This window comes from Sander vitreus, chromosome 23, assembly GCF_031162955.1.
Source record: "Sander vitreus isolate 19-12246 chromosome 23, sanVit1, whole genome shotgun sequence".
NCBI classification, from domain to species: Eukaryota; Metazoa; Chordata; class Actinopteri; order Perciformes; family Percidae; genus Sander; species Sander vitreus.
In genome coordinates this window covers 16,101,343-16,113,822 of record NC_135877.1, presented here as the reverse complement: position 1 = coordinate 16,113,822, position 12,480 = coordinate 16,101,343, and the positions used below count along the sequence as shown (strand labels likewise).

The window sequence follows — 12,480 nt, the reverse complement described above, 5'->3', positions numbered from 1 at the left end:
CTTGCGGATGCTTTCTCTCTGATTACACTGTCCCTGTTTAACTTATTTTGCCTGAGGTTGCTACCTCCCCACTAGTTCTGAGAGATGTTCAAGCAGCACTTAAAGTCAGGGAAACCACAAGGGGGATTTTGCTCATAATACCTTTGAAAACTATTTAAGGTTGGGTGCTTTTAATGTGCACTATTTATGACTTCTACCAAAACAAATCCTCAGTGGAAGGGAAACATAAAGGCTGCAGAATGGTGTAGCAAATATAGTCACTATCAGATCTCCACAGCTCCAAAACCCCTCACTAAAGATGAGGAGCAGTAGCCTATACAATTAACTTAATTAGGGATATTAAGCATCACATTGATTACATGTATAGTAACCCATACATTACATTAAAAACACACCTGTTTCATAAAGATCATTAAATACGCTCCAGTTTTTTTATGTTGGTTGATTTAAAATCCTTAGATATAGCATAAAATAAATCCTTTAATATAGCCTATATTAAAACTTTTTTAGATTATGAAATTGCGCAAATAAATATGGCTTCAGGCTCTCCACAAATGGGTGTGTCTCGGTATGCCTTCTGAATTTGATAACACGGATCCGTCTTATTTTTGTTTTTTGGTTGGCAGCACACAAAAACACCCTGTAGAGTGGATAAATGTCTTACACTTGGACATTTAGCTTGTAAGTTTGTCTATTTTATTCAGATACATGTTAAGAGTGGATGGTAAGGCAATTAGCCAGTATTTTGGGGAGAATAGCCTAAACCAGACTATTCAGGGTGTTTGATATTTGTAAAATCGTGTATTGTATTATTTTGTATAATGTATTACGGAGGAAAGTGTAGGTCTTTATCTCTACTCTCCGCCTCTTTAAGTCTCTCCTACAGCTGACTCCTTTTGGTCTTTCGCAGTTTGCACAGCAGCCTGTACTCTGCCCCACATTTTATTTGGCAATTCTCAACACCGCTCGCTCGCTCGTCGCTGCGTAAAAGCCGCTGCGCCGCTCTTGGAAATGTAGTTTTTGCGCACAGCGAGGTCTCTCCAAAATGGATTTAAAATCCGAACTCCTCAAGTCGATCTGGTACGCCTTCACATCTCTGGACGTCGAGAAATGCGGGAAAGTGTCCAAATCGCAGTTAAAGGTAAGCAGGAATGTATGTAGCCATGTTAAGATCAGGAAACTGAGCGAGGGGCGTCCACTGGACACAGAAACAGACTGCTACCTTTTCCTTTAAATCACCCTTTCTGGCTGTAGACAAACCAGTGCTTGTCAGTCTCTATAGTTGCCTTTGTTTGTAGTGAAATAGCCTACTAACTCAATCCACGTAATCAACGTTGCAATCAGCAAACGCCCTAAAGGCTCACACACAAGTCCAAATATTAAAAAAAAGAAAAGAAAAAAGCTTTATTCTAACATAACCTGCTCAGATTGGTGGTGAGGCGCAGTGAGCCAAGTTTCAGATTAAAGCTCAAAGTCCAACCTTTCTCTATTGACCAGAAACATAAATAGTGACATAATACAAGCACTGTCAGCGTTTCAAATAAAATGCAAGACAGAGGACAAGTAGAGAGCTTATTCAGCAATTTCTTCCCTCAGTTATTTTTGTTCTGTCATGTAGCTTTCCGCCCAGTTCCTACATGCCCCATAGAAGTGAAGAATCCAGGGAATTAGCAGAAATCTGTCCTGACATGCTGTGTGTGTGTGTGTGTGTGTGTGTGTGTGTGTGTGTGTGTGTGTGTGTGTGTGTGTGAGTGTGTGTGTGTGTGTGTGTTTTAGGTGCTTTCCCACAACCTGTACACAGTGCTGAACATCCCACATGACCCAGTGGCTCTGGAGGAGCACTTCCAGGATGACGATGCTGGGCCGGTGTCTAATCATGGCTACATGCCCTACCTCAACAAATATATACTGGATAAGGTACTGTGACTGTTGACATTGCCTCTTCAGCAGCAGTTACAGACATGTTATCAATTTATGTATGCTTTGTTTCTTTTATTGAGTCAACGCTTTTTCTCTGAGTATATTTGTTATAGTTTTTCTTTTTAATATGTTATACACATTATTGTTTTCGCAATACCAATTGTTCTTATGTCCGGTACATTTCTTAACTTTGGAAAGCACTTCATTATTATTATTTTTATTATTATTATTTATTAGTGTTATATTGATGCTCTTTTTGGGTTAGGAGAAAAAAAGTATCTTATTGGTTGAGTGATTTATTACTGTATATATCCATTATGTGTGTTATTAAAACTGTCACATGAAGTTTCAATCCAGTTTCATTCAAGTTTCAATTATTATGAGTCATTTTTTTCTGTCTTTTCAGGTCAAAGAGGGCATGTTTGACAAGGAGAAGTTCGACGACCTGTGCTGGATGATGACCAGAAAGAAGAACTTCAAGGGTGTACCACAGGGGGCGACGCTATCGGAAAGAGACTGTTTTAAGCTCTTCTGTCTATTCAACCTCCTGTCTGAGGACCGTTACCCACTGGTGATGATACCAGAGGAGGTAAAAGATGTTGATGATGGTGTGAAACAAGAATTTGTGGTAGGACTCAACATCGGGAGCGACTTGATTTGATGGAGACTCAAGTCCATGATAATTTCGTCTGATGGAATTTTTTACACCTCCGAGTAAAAAAATCCAAACAATTTGTCATCATACAGCAAGAGAAAAGGGTCACATTTGAAATAAAGTACATAAGTGCAGAAATTCCTTCCTTACCATTCACAAGGCAAATGAAGTTTAGTAGAGTAACAAATCACACAGAGAAAGCTTATAAGGCACTTTCACTGTGATTTCCTAATTGTTAGAAAGACATATGCTCCATAGAAACCCAGCTTGTGTTCCAATGAAGTCAAATTAACCATTAACATTTTTTTTAACAGCAGAAAAGTACAAGTAAGTAGGTTAATGAGTCTCTTCCTTCCTCCACTTCCTCCATAATGCTTTTGGTTTCCTGTCGACAAAGACAAAAATAAACAGCTTTTTCTGCTATCAGCACAGTAGCTTTCCTCTGTAAAAGTAGAGTACATGTTACAGGAATACACTGATACAATATGTTATTTAGACTTTAAATAATATATACTTTTGTGATCTTTTCTTTACTTCTTATTCTAATGTTTGAACGCTTTTAGGTGGAGTATCTCCTCAAGAAAATTTCCACAGCGATGAGCCAGGAGTGGGATGGGAAGCCATTGGAGGACTTAATATCCCAGGATGCTACAGTGCGGGATGATGACATGTCTGTATGGACCTTCCTGGAGCACATGGCTGCAGGCCGGCTGCTAAGGGTCACCAGTGCTGAGGCCTTCAGTCTGGCTTTGAATGAGGTCTTTCTGGAGATGTATCACAATGTCCTCAAGAGGGTGTGTATTTTCTGTATCTTCCTGTTTCTGTTTGTTGTCTTCTCGCTTGTCGTATTTGTCTTACCTAATATCTGTCCAATGTTTCCAGGGTTATATGTGGAAAAAGGGGCATGTACGCAGGAACTGGACTGAGCGTTGGTTTGTGCTGAAGCCCTCCTCCGTGGCTTACTACGTCAGCGAGGACTTGAAAGACAAGAAAGGGGAGATCCAGCTGAATAAGGGCTGTGTCATAGAGGTGAGTAAGGAAATGTAATGTAAACACTGCATGTTTAATTATATGGTAATCAGTCAAATGCTGTGCTTTCGATGGGTTCAGACCAAGTCTTTTACAGCACATAAATACCCTAATCCTTGTATTTTGATTCCATGATCTAACCAGCAAGCTAAACTGTCTGAAATGTGTTATATTTTCTGAGTCTCCTCTTTCGTTTTTAGCCTATTGCAGACAGGGAAGGGAAGCGCTGTTTGTTCTGTGTAAAAACCCACAACAAAACCTTTGAGATGAGTGCGTCTGACCAGAGGCAGAAGGTGGAGTGGACTCAAGGTGTGTTGGTGTGTATTAGTATTAGCATACAAAGTCAGAAATTACATTTTGACTGTAGTGGTTTATCGTGTGTGGTCACTGGTGGTTTTCTAATTCAATTCACTGGTTTCAGATGAGACATTTTAAAGGAATAGTTTTACATCTTTGTATGTTCGATGAAAATATTGTTACCACTCTAATGGCCGTAGGATAATATGAAGCTACCGCCAGCAGCTAGCTTAGCTTAGCATAAAGACATTAAAAAAAAGGGAAACAGCTAGCCTTACTGTCCAGTCTTGCCATCACTGCAGAAACTCCATGAAGGTACTGGATATAATATGGCAAATTACTGCCTGTAAAACCACAAATAGACATTTTTATACTTCTGTTTTTTACAGGTTAAACAAACAAGATATCATTTGTTAATTTGTGAGCTTAAGAGGTGCTGGTAGGTAGATTTTGTTACCGTTGGACAGAGCTAGGCTAGCTGTTTCCACCATATTTCCAATATTAAGCGTAATTTATACTTCTGCGTAAAATCTATGCCGTTGCTACGTACGTAGGTACGTGGAGACACGGACCTATGCCAAACCCTACACCGTAGCCTGACCTGCACCTCTTAAAAAAATGTAACTATGTCGCGGTGACGTATGTTGCTCGGACGTGGCTTGGTAGCGTTGCATTTCCCCCGACTCATTTCCTGGTTCTCCTTCTCCATAAACATCATGAAATCAAGGAGAGGGTTCACTCTTCCTGCTACAGATTTGCCACCGTGGTCAGAAAGCACAGGGGAGACACTTTGTTTCTCTCGCTATGACTCTAGAGTCACTACCCACTCCGAAGCTAATCGTCGTCACTCTCTCACATTCTCCCTCGCTCTATCACACACTCCCCACATAAACGCATGATGACACGACGCACACACCAACGCACAAGTATCAACATCGGGCCACTTACTTCCCTTTCGGGAAGAAACCTCGGCAGACCCAGACTCTTGGTAGGCGGTGTCTGACTGTGCCGGTTGGGGGTGTGATGAACAGTGGCAGTAATAGTAACAATAAAGACAATGGAACAGTGACTACAGTCGTAGTAGTTCATGTCATAGTAGGGCACAGCAGGGCGTTACGGGGTGCAATGTGGCACAGCACAGCATGGGTGGACGCGACAGGACGCAGCAGGATGCAGCCGGACACTGCAGGGAATCACAGAGCCGTAGCAGGGTGTAGCAGGTCCCTAGCGACAGCTGCACCCAAGACCCAGGTCTTGGTACCACCCTAATCCAAAGCGATATTCTGGGTGAAGAAGAAACATAAGGACTCCTGGGAGTAAACTCCCCAGAGCTAGGTTAGTAACAAGCATTTCTCGGAGAAGGATGCACATAAAAGGAACAAATGAAAAGAGAGATGAAAGAGCAGCTCATTGTGTCATAGGGAGGAAGGAAATTCCCCAGCAGTCTAGAATTATAATAGCATAACTAAGAGAGGCAGGCTAAAGAGAGGTGCCGGGTCGGGCTTGAACTCTCCCCTGCCGGAACGGGCTGTACTTCCTGCCTCCCTCTACTCTCACTATATTATTGATTATATGATAGGTAGATCTGATGACTATGAGGAGAAGCAGAGGGAAGCTGGGGTGCTGTGTCTGTAGCTATACACCCTGCCCCACCGGTCTAGGTGTACGCTGCAACTCCTCACTCCCTAACTATAAGCTTTATCAAAGAGGAGGGTTTTCAGTTTACTCTTAAATGTGAAAACAGTCAGTGTCGGTTTCAGATGGACAAGGAAGAGAAGAGGAAGATTGCTTACCGTTCGGTTGGGGAGATTGTTTTTGAGGAACGTTGTCGTTTGGCCGATCCAGGCAGTGTAGGCCACCGGACCGTCTGACTACTGCATCCCTCAGAAGCTTTCGCCACGCGGTAGCAATTCTCTTCTGTGACGACGGCTGGTCAGTCGGCGTTGAAGGGGGGCGAGCCCGGCGAACCGCATCGGCCGCTACCGGTTCCGACTCCGGCAAGGCATTGAAACAGTTGGAGAGGGTGAGGGCAGGAGGTGATGGAGCCCTACTCGTGGCTTTCTTTTGGCCGCAAACCACCTCAGTCCAGGATGTCTTGATAACCGGTGTCGAGCAAGAAGACGTTGGCAGGCGGCTGAGTCCCATGGCGCAGTATCCTGCCGCCGGGAGAGATGAGATCCGGAGCGACTGATTATGAGCCACGTCCCTAACTATAAGCTATATCAAAGAGGAGGATTTTCAGTTCATTCTTAAATGTGGTGACGGTGTCTGCCCCCCGAACCCAGACTGGGAGCTGGTTCCACAGGAGTGGAGCCTGGTAGTTGAAGGCTCTGGCTCCCATTCTACTTTTAGAGACTCTAGGAACCACTAGTAGCTCTGAGTTCTGGGAGCGCAGTGCTCTAGTGGGACAATAAGGTACTAAGAGCTCTTCTAGATATGACGGTGCTTGACCATTTAGAGCTTTGTAGGTCAGGAGAAGGATTTTAAATTCAGTCCTGGATTTTACAGGAAGCCAATGCAGAGAAGCTAGTACAGGGGAAAAAGCTCTAAGCCTCAAAGTTGGTACTCACTCCGAAGCTAATCCCCATCACTCTCTCTCTCTCTCGCTCTACCACACACTCCACACACACACACACACACACACACACACACATGCCGGCCCTGCTATTCTCTTAAAGAGATCGACACACACACCTACATATACTCTTCAGGCCACTTACGTAGGCTACGGCGAAAGCTACGTGTGGAGCCTCCGCACAACCATAAATCAAGCTTAATGCTAAGCTAAACGGCTGCTTCACATTTACCGTACAGACATGAGAAGGGTATTGATCTTCTTGTCTAACTTCGAGAAAGCATATAATTGTTCCCAAAATGTCAAACAATTCCTTTTAGTCAAAGTAATAGTTTGGTGTCATTGTTTTTGGTGTTTGTTGCACTTCCCAAACATCGCTTGTCAATCAATAACTGTGTAACAGTGTTAAGTACTGATCCAGTAAGAAATATCGCTCCTTTGTTCATTAATCAAACTAAAGAAACACCAACAACACTATCTACACTATCTACAGTTTGTCTTTTTGCTACCTCTCCAGCTATTCAGACAGCTCTCCGTCTCCAGAGTGAGGGCAAGTCTTCACTTCACCAAGAACTGAAATTGAAGAGGCGGGTCCAGCGGGAACACACCAACCGGGAGCGCAGCCGGAGCACCCGGAGCAGCTGCAGCAGCCGGAGCAGCCAATCAGACGACTCCAATATCCAAGAGATGGAGAAGATGGAGAAAGAGAAAGACAGACAGGATTTAGAAATAGAAAGTATCATACAGGTAATAGCGGAAGGAATCAGTGGAGGGACTATTAGTCATAGGTTAGTTTTTGCCTTTAACCTTTATCTGTGTCTTGCAGCATGCACGCGAATTAGAAACCAGACGAAGGGAGGCAGAGGAAAAAGAAAGGAGGAAACAGAGGGAGGTGCAGATGGAGCTGGAGAGGCAGTTGAAGGAGGCCGAGACAGTAAGAGAAAGTTTTCCAGATGACAACGTTTATTTACAATTCTCTAAAAAGGATTTAGAGTTCTGAAATCAGCACAAAAACATTGGCATTATAAAAGTCAGGCTTAACCTTCAGGGATTTGTAGTGGTGGAGAAACGGTAATGACATTCCTGGAAAAGGGGAATCAAGAATAGGTCAGTTCTTTCCACTTAATTGGTGAGTGTGTTTGTGTTTGTGTGTGCGTGTCTGCGTGTCTGTGTGTGTGTGTGTGTGTGACTACTCCTAGTTGAGAGACAGCATGCAGGCAGAGATGCAGGAGAAAGAAAAGGAGGCTGAGCAACAGAAGAAGAGGATCCAGGAGTTGGAGCTGACGCAGCAGAAACTGGAGGCTGCTCTCAACGTGGAGATCCAGGCTCGGCTGGAGGAGGAGAGGGCCAGACAGGAACTGGAGAGGTAATAAACAAACACACCTACTGTATTCCCATTATAGTCTAAACCAGATGTTTTCAAAAATCTGACACTGTGTGACTTTTCTGTCTATGCATCCACAGATGTTCAACACAGTGCAAATATCTGTATAGGAATTGATAGAGTATGGTGTCACATTAACACCATGTTGATGGGACATTATAAACATTAGTAATGTCAAAAACATAATGATAGTGCAACATGTCAAGTCAATATTAATGAATTTTTCAATTTCTATTATTTGTCTTTTTTATTTTGGGGATAATTATGCTCTTACATTTTGGGACTACTTCCCCAAATGCTTTCCAGATTGTAAACAGGAAGTATAATGTTGCTGAGGAGTTAGTTAGCAATGGGTTAAAACCATGGATGTATATCCATGGTTAAAACTCTAAAGCCTATATATGTTTACATTTTTGCAATTTGACACTATTAGCAGTCTGCCGAATTAGCTATTAGCAGTCCCTGTTTACAGTGTACCCATGGATGTACAGACAAATATTACTGGATTACTTTGATACTGAAGAAAACGTGACAATTCTCAGGCAAGTTCTGTAGTAGGAGCGACTTTTTTTCCATGATTTCTTAGCACATTTCTGGACGTTTATTCACGATTTATATGGACATCATAGATAATGATATTCTCATGAAGTAGAAAACAAGACTCAGTAGACGTAAGTAGTCAGACTGAAGCTAATAACCTGTGTCTTTGCGTTAAGATTTGACTGAGTTATGAATCAGAGCATGATTTTTTACAGCAATCAGGTGCTGAGGGTTTTTAACTACCTTAATTGCAGTTGTTGCTCTTCTCTTCTCCAGGTTGCTGCAGGCGGAAGAAGCGAAGAAGAAGCAGTTCCAGCTCCTCCAGGAGCAGCAGAGGGCAATGCAGTGCCTCAACACCATACTGGAGGCCTCAGACGGCAGTCAAGACCAGAATACCCCCTCAGCTCTTCACTCGGCCTCTCAGGAGCTCCAGGATCTGCAGGCTTCTCGCCAGAGGAGCCACCAGCACCTGGAGGTAAGATAGAGATAGTTTGGATTGGCTCAGTGTGCAGCATGTTTAATCATAATAATAAAAAAAAAAACACTCATGAGAAACTACTTGTTTGATTTTCTTATTCCAGGAGGTACAAGAGAAGCTGAGATATGCCAGTCAACACGTACGACACTGGAACGTCCAGCTGAACCGCCTGATGACACCCATCAGTCCTGGAGGTGCAGTATGATCTCAGTCTGGTCTGTTTAAAGGGGCAACACAATAACTTTTAATTAGGTTGCTTTAAGGGCTTCAGTCAGCAAATATGCACCCTACTGAACTTGATAAATAGCATTATATTGATCATACTCGCGGGAACGTATATTTTAACTTGGGGGTGCAGCGGCCTTTTTATAGGCCTACATACTAATATGGATAGCATGTATATATATGTGCCGCGTTATACAGGTGCGTGCCTCCCCTTGTATGCGGCAAGCAGGAGAGCAAACAGTTTTTCACCGTAGTGAAAACAAATATGGATTGAACAGAATATTTCGTTACATCTATCTTTTTTCAATACATTTTGACTTTTGGACTTTTACAAATTACAATTCTCTATTATTGGAAATGTTTGGATCACAGCCACCCCTGGAATATACGAACAGCTAATATCTAATATGCACACATACAGTGGTGTGAAAAAGTGTTTGCCCCCTTCCTCATTTCCTGTTCCTTTGCATGTTTGTCACACTTAAGTGTTTCGAACATCAAACCAATTTAAACAAAAGTCAAGGACAACACAAGTAAACACAAAAATGCAATTTGTAAATGAAGGTGTTTATTATTAAAGGAGAAAAAAAATCCAAACCATCATGGCCCTGTGTGAAAAAAGTGATTGCCCCCCTTGTTAAAACATACTATAACTGTGGTTGTCCACACCTGAGTTCAATTTCTCTAGCCACACCCAGGCCTGATTATTGCCACACCTGTTCACAATCAAGGCATCACTTAAATAGGAGCTGCTTGACACAGTAAGGTCCACCAGAAGATCCTTAAAAGCTACACATCATGCCGAGACCCAAAGAAATTCAGGAACAATTGAGAAAGAAAGTAATTGAGATCTATCAGTCTGGAAAGGGTTATAAAGCCATTTCCAAAGCTTTGGGAATCCAGCGAACCACAGTGAGAGCCATTATCCACAAATGGCGAAGACATGGAACAGTGGTGAACCTTCCCAGGAGTGGCCGGCCGCCCAAAATTACCCCCAAGAGCGCAGCGACGACTCATCCAAGAGGTCACAAAAGACCCCACAACAACGTCCAAAGAACTGCAGGCCTCACTTGCCTCAGTTAAGGTCAGCGTTCATGCCTCCACCATCAGGAAAAGACTGGGCAAAAATGGCCTGCATGGCAGAGTTCCAAGGAGAAAACCACTGCTGAGCAAAAGAACATCAAAGCTTGTCTCAATTTCTCCAGAACACATCTTGATGATCCCCAAGACTTTTGGGACAACATTCTGTGGACCGATGAGACAAAAGTGGAACTCTTTGGAAGGTGTGTGTCCAAGTATATCTGGCGTAGAAGGAACACTGCATTTCATAAAAAGAACATTATACCAACTGTAAAATATGGTGGTGGTAGTGTGATGGTCTGGGGCTGTTTTGCTGCTTCAGGACCTGGAAGACTTGCCGTGATAAAAGGAACTATGAATTCTGCTGTCTACCAAGAGATCCTGAAGGAGAATGTCCGACCATCTGTTCGTGTACTCAAGCTGAAAGCGAACTTGGGTTCTGCAGCAGGACAATGATCCTAAACACACCAGCAAGTCCACCACCGAATGGCTGAAGAAAAAACTAAATGAAGACTTTGGAGTGGCCTAGCCAAAGTCCTGACCTGAATCCTATTGAGATGTTGTGGTATGACCTTAAAAAGGCCGTTCATGCTCGAAAACCCTCTAATGTAACTGAATTAGGACAATTCTGCAAAGATGAGTGGGCCAAAATTCCTCCAGGACGCTGTAAAAGCCTCATTGCACGTTATCGCAAACGCTTGGTTGCAGTTGTTGCTGCTAAGGGTGGCCCAACCAGTTATTAGGTTTAGGGGGCAATCACTTTTTTCACACAGGGCCATGATGGTTTGGATTTTTTTTCACCTTTAATAATTAACACCTTCATTTACAAATTGCATTTTGTGTTTACTTGTGTTGTCCTTGACTATTGTTTAAATTGGTTTGATGTTCGAAACACTTAAGTGTGACAAACATGCAAAGGAACAGGAAATGAGGAAGGGGCAAACACTTTTTCACACCACTGTATATATATAGCCTATATAGTATCACCATGTAAATCACAACAGCATGATGTGATGCCACATGGGGGTGCGGGATGAGGCCCAGCCCCGCTACTTCCCCGTGGCTATGATAATGATGCTATTTACTGTGCTGAAAAGATTTATTATTTTAAAAAAAAGGCTTTTTCCTGTTATCAATTTAAATTGATAACAGTTGAATTATATTTCTAGTCATTTTGACTAACTGTACAGATAATAAAATATGAACTAATATTACTGAATTCATTTTTCCCAATGTTCATTTCAGTCATGGCAAACATATGCTAGAATTCTTTCCTTCAAGAAAGTGCGGTAGTTCACGAGAAAGCATTGAAAACTGCAATTCAAAACTGCAATGTTGCATTGTTAAGAAATCCCTTAAAAATAGATCTGGATCTGCATTAAATTAAGGATTTGTTTAATGGACCATCGTCTAATTTCCCACTACATTTGATTGAAAACTGTTCACACATTTTTGAGATAGTCAGCTTACAAGCTAACAAACAAATGGCACCTGAAATAAAACCTACTTTTGCAATCCTGACCTAAAACTCAAATGTATTAGTGAACATCACAAAGCTCAAACTTTGTTGTTAATGTTGTTGTTTATTTCATTTTTGTAGAACGTTTGGGAAATCGCCTAACATCAAAACCCATGTGTCCCAAAAAGGAGGGAGCGTTGGCCAGTAATGAGTTCATCTCTAAATTCAAGATAACAGCTGATCAAAACAACCAGATACCAGAAGACAGCGAGACGCTGGAGGAGCAGCTGGAGGCTGCAAACCTGTCAGATGGATCAGAAAAATCACAGGGAAAACCCAACGGACAAATGTGATTACCACGTTGACGGTTTCAAATCCACAAGTTCAAATTTGATAAAAGAAATTCTTCATTTGCTTAAGACCGAGAGTGGAAAGTGAAAAGTTAATTACAATACATAAAAGAATCTGTTCAAAATACGTTTTATATTTATATTTTGAAATGCAGACGAAGATGGACAGTGAGGATGAAACGCACATTGTGATGCAGGATTTAATGAAAACACATTTGACAGATCAACTGAGATACAGTTCTGTACAATAAAGTTTATTGGTGAATGATAAAATGTCATTTTGTGATATTCATAATTTTCAGTCATTTTCCTGGGCAACACATTTGAGTTACTACAAACTCTCTCCTACAAAATGTCTCTATTAAAATCAGATTTCCTGAAGCTGATTTGAAGTCAAGATCAGTCACTCTTCTCTTGCAAGTTCTCTGTCGCAACACGATAACTGAACTCACAGGAAGTTATGTATGTAAGCAATAAATGTGTAAAAG

At 42.0% G+C, this 12,480-nt stretch overlaps 1 protein-coding gene across 2 annotated transcripts; it reads left to right on the top strand.

Moving 5' to 3' along the window:
• The first annotated feature begins 624 nt into the window (after positions 1-624).
• Positions 625-12,265, top strand: def6c (DEF6 guanine nucleotide exchange factor c). 2 transcript variants are annotated; one of them, XM_078242759.1, is made up of 13 exons: positions 625-681; positions 911-1,141; positions 1,777-1,917; positions 2,327-2,509; positions 3,139-3,369; positions 3,458-3,604; positions 3,805-3,913; positions 6,994-7,223; positions 7,303-7,410; positions 7,676-7,842; positions 8,677-8,875; positions 8,982-9,072; positions 11,784-12,265. In XM_078242759.1, the coding sequence occupies exons 2-13, from the start codon at positions 1,046-1,048 to the stop codon at positions 11,993-11,995; spliced, it is 1,914 nt and encodes a 637-aa protein (XP_078098885.1). In that variant the 5' UTR covers positions 625-681; positions 911-1,045; the 3' UTR covers positions 11,996-12,265. The 2 variants fall into 2 exon arrangements, with proteins under 2 accessions (XP_078098885.1, XP_078098884.1); XM_078242758.1 differs by lacking the exon at positions 625-681 and having other exon boundaries at positions 693-1,141.
• The last annotated feature ends 215 nt before the right edge of the window (positions 12,266-12,480 follow it).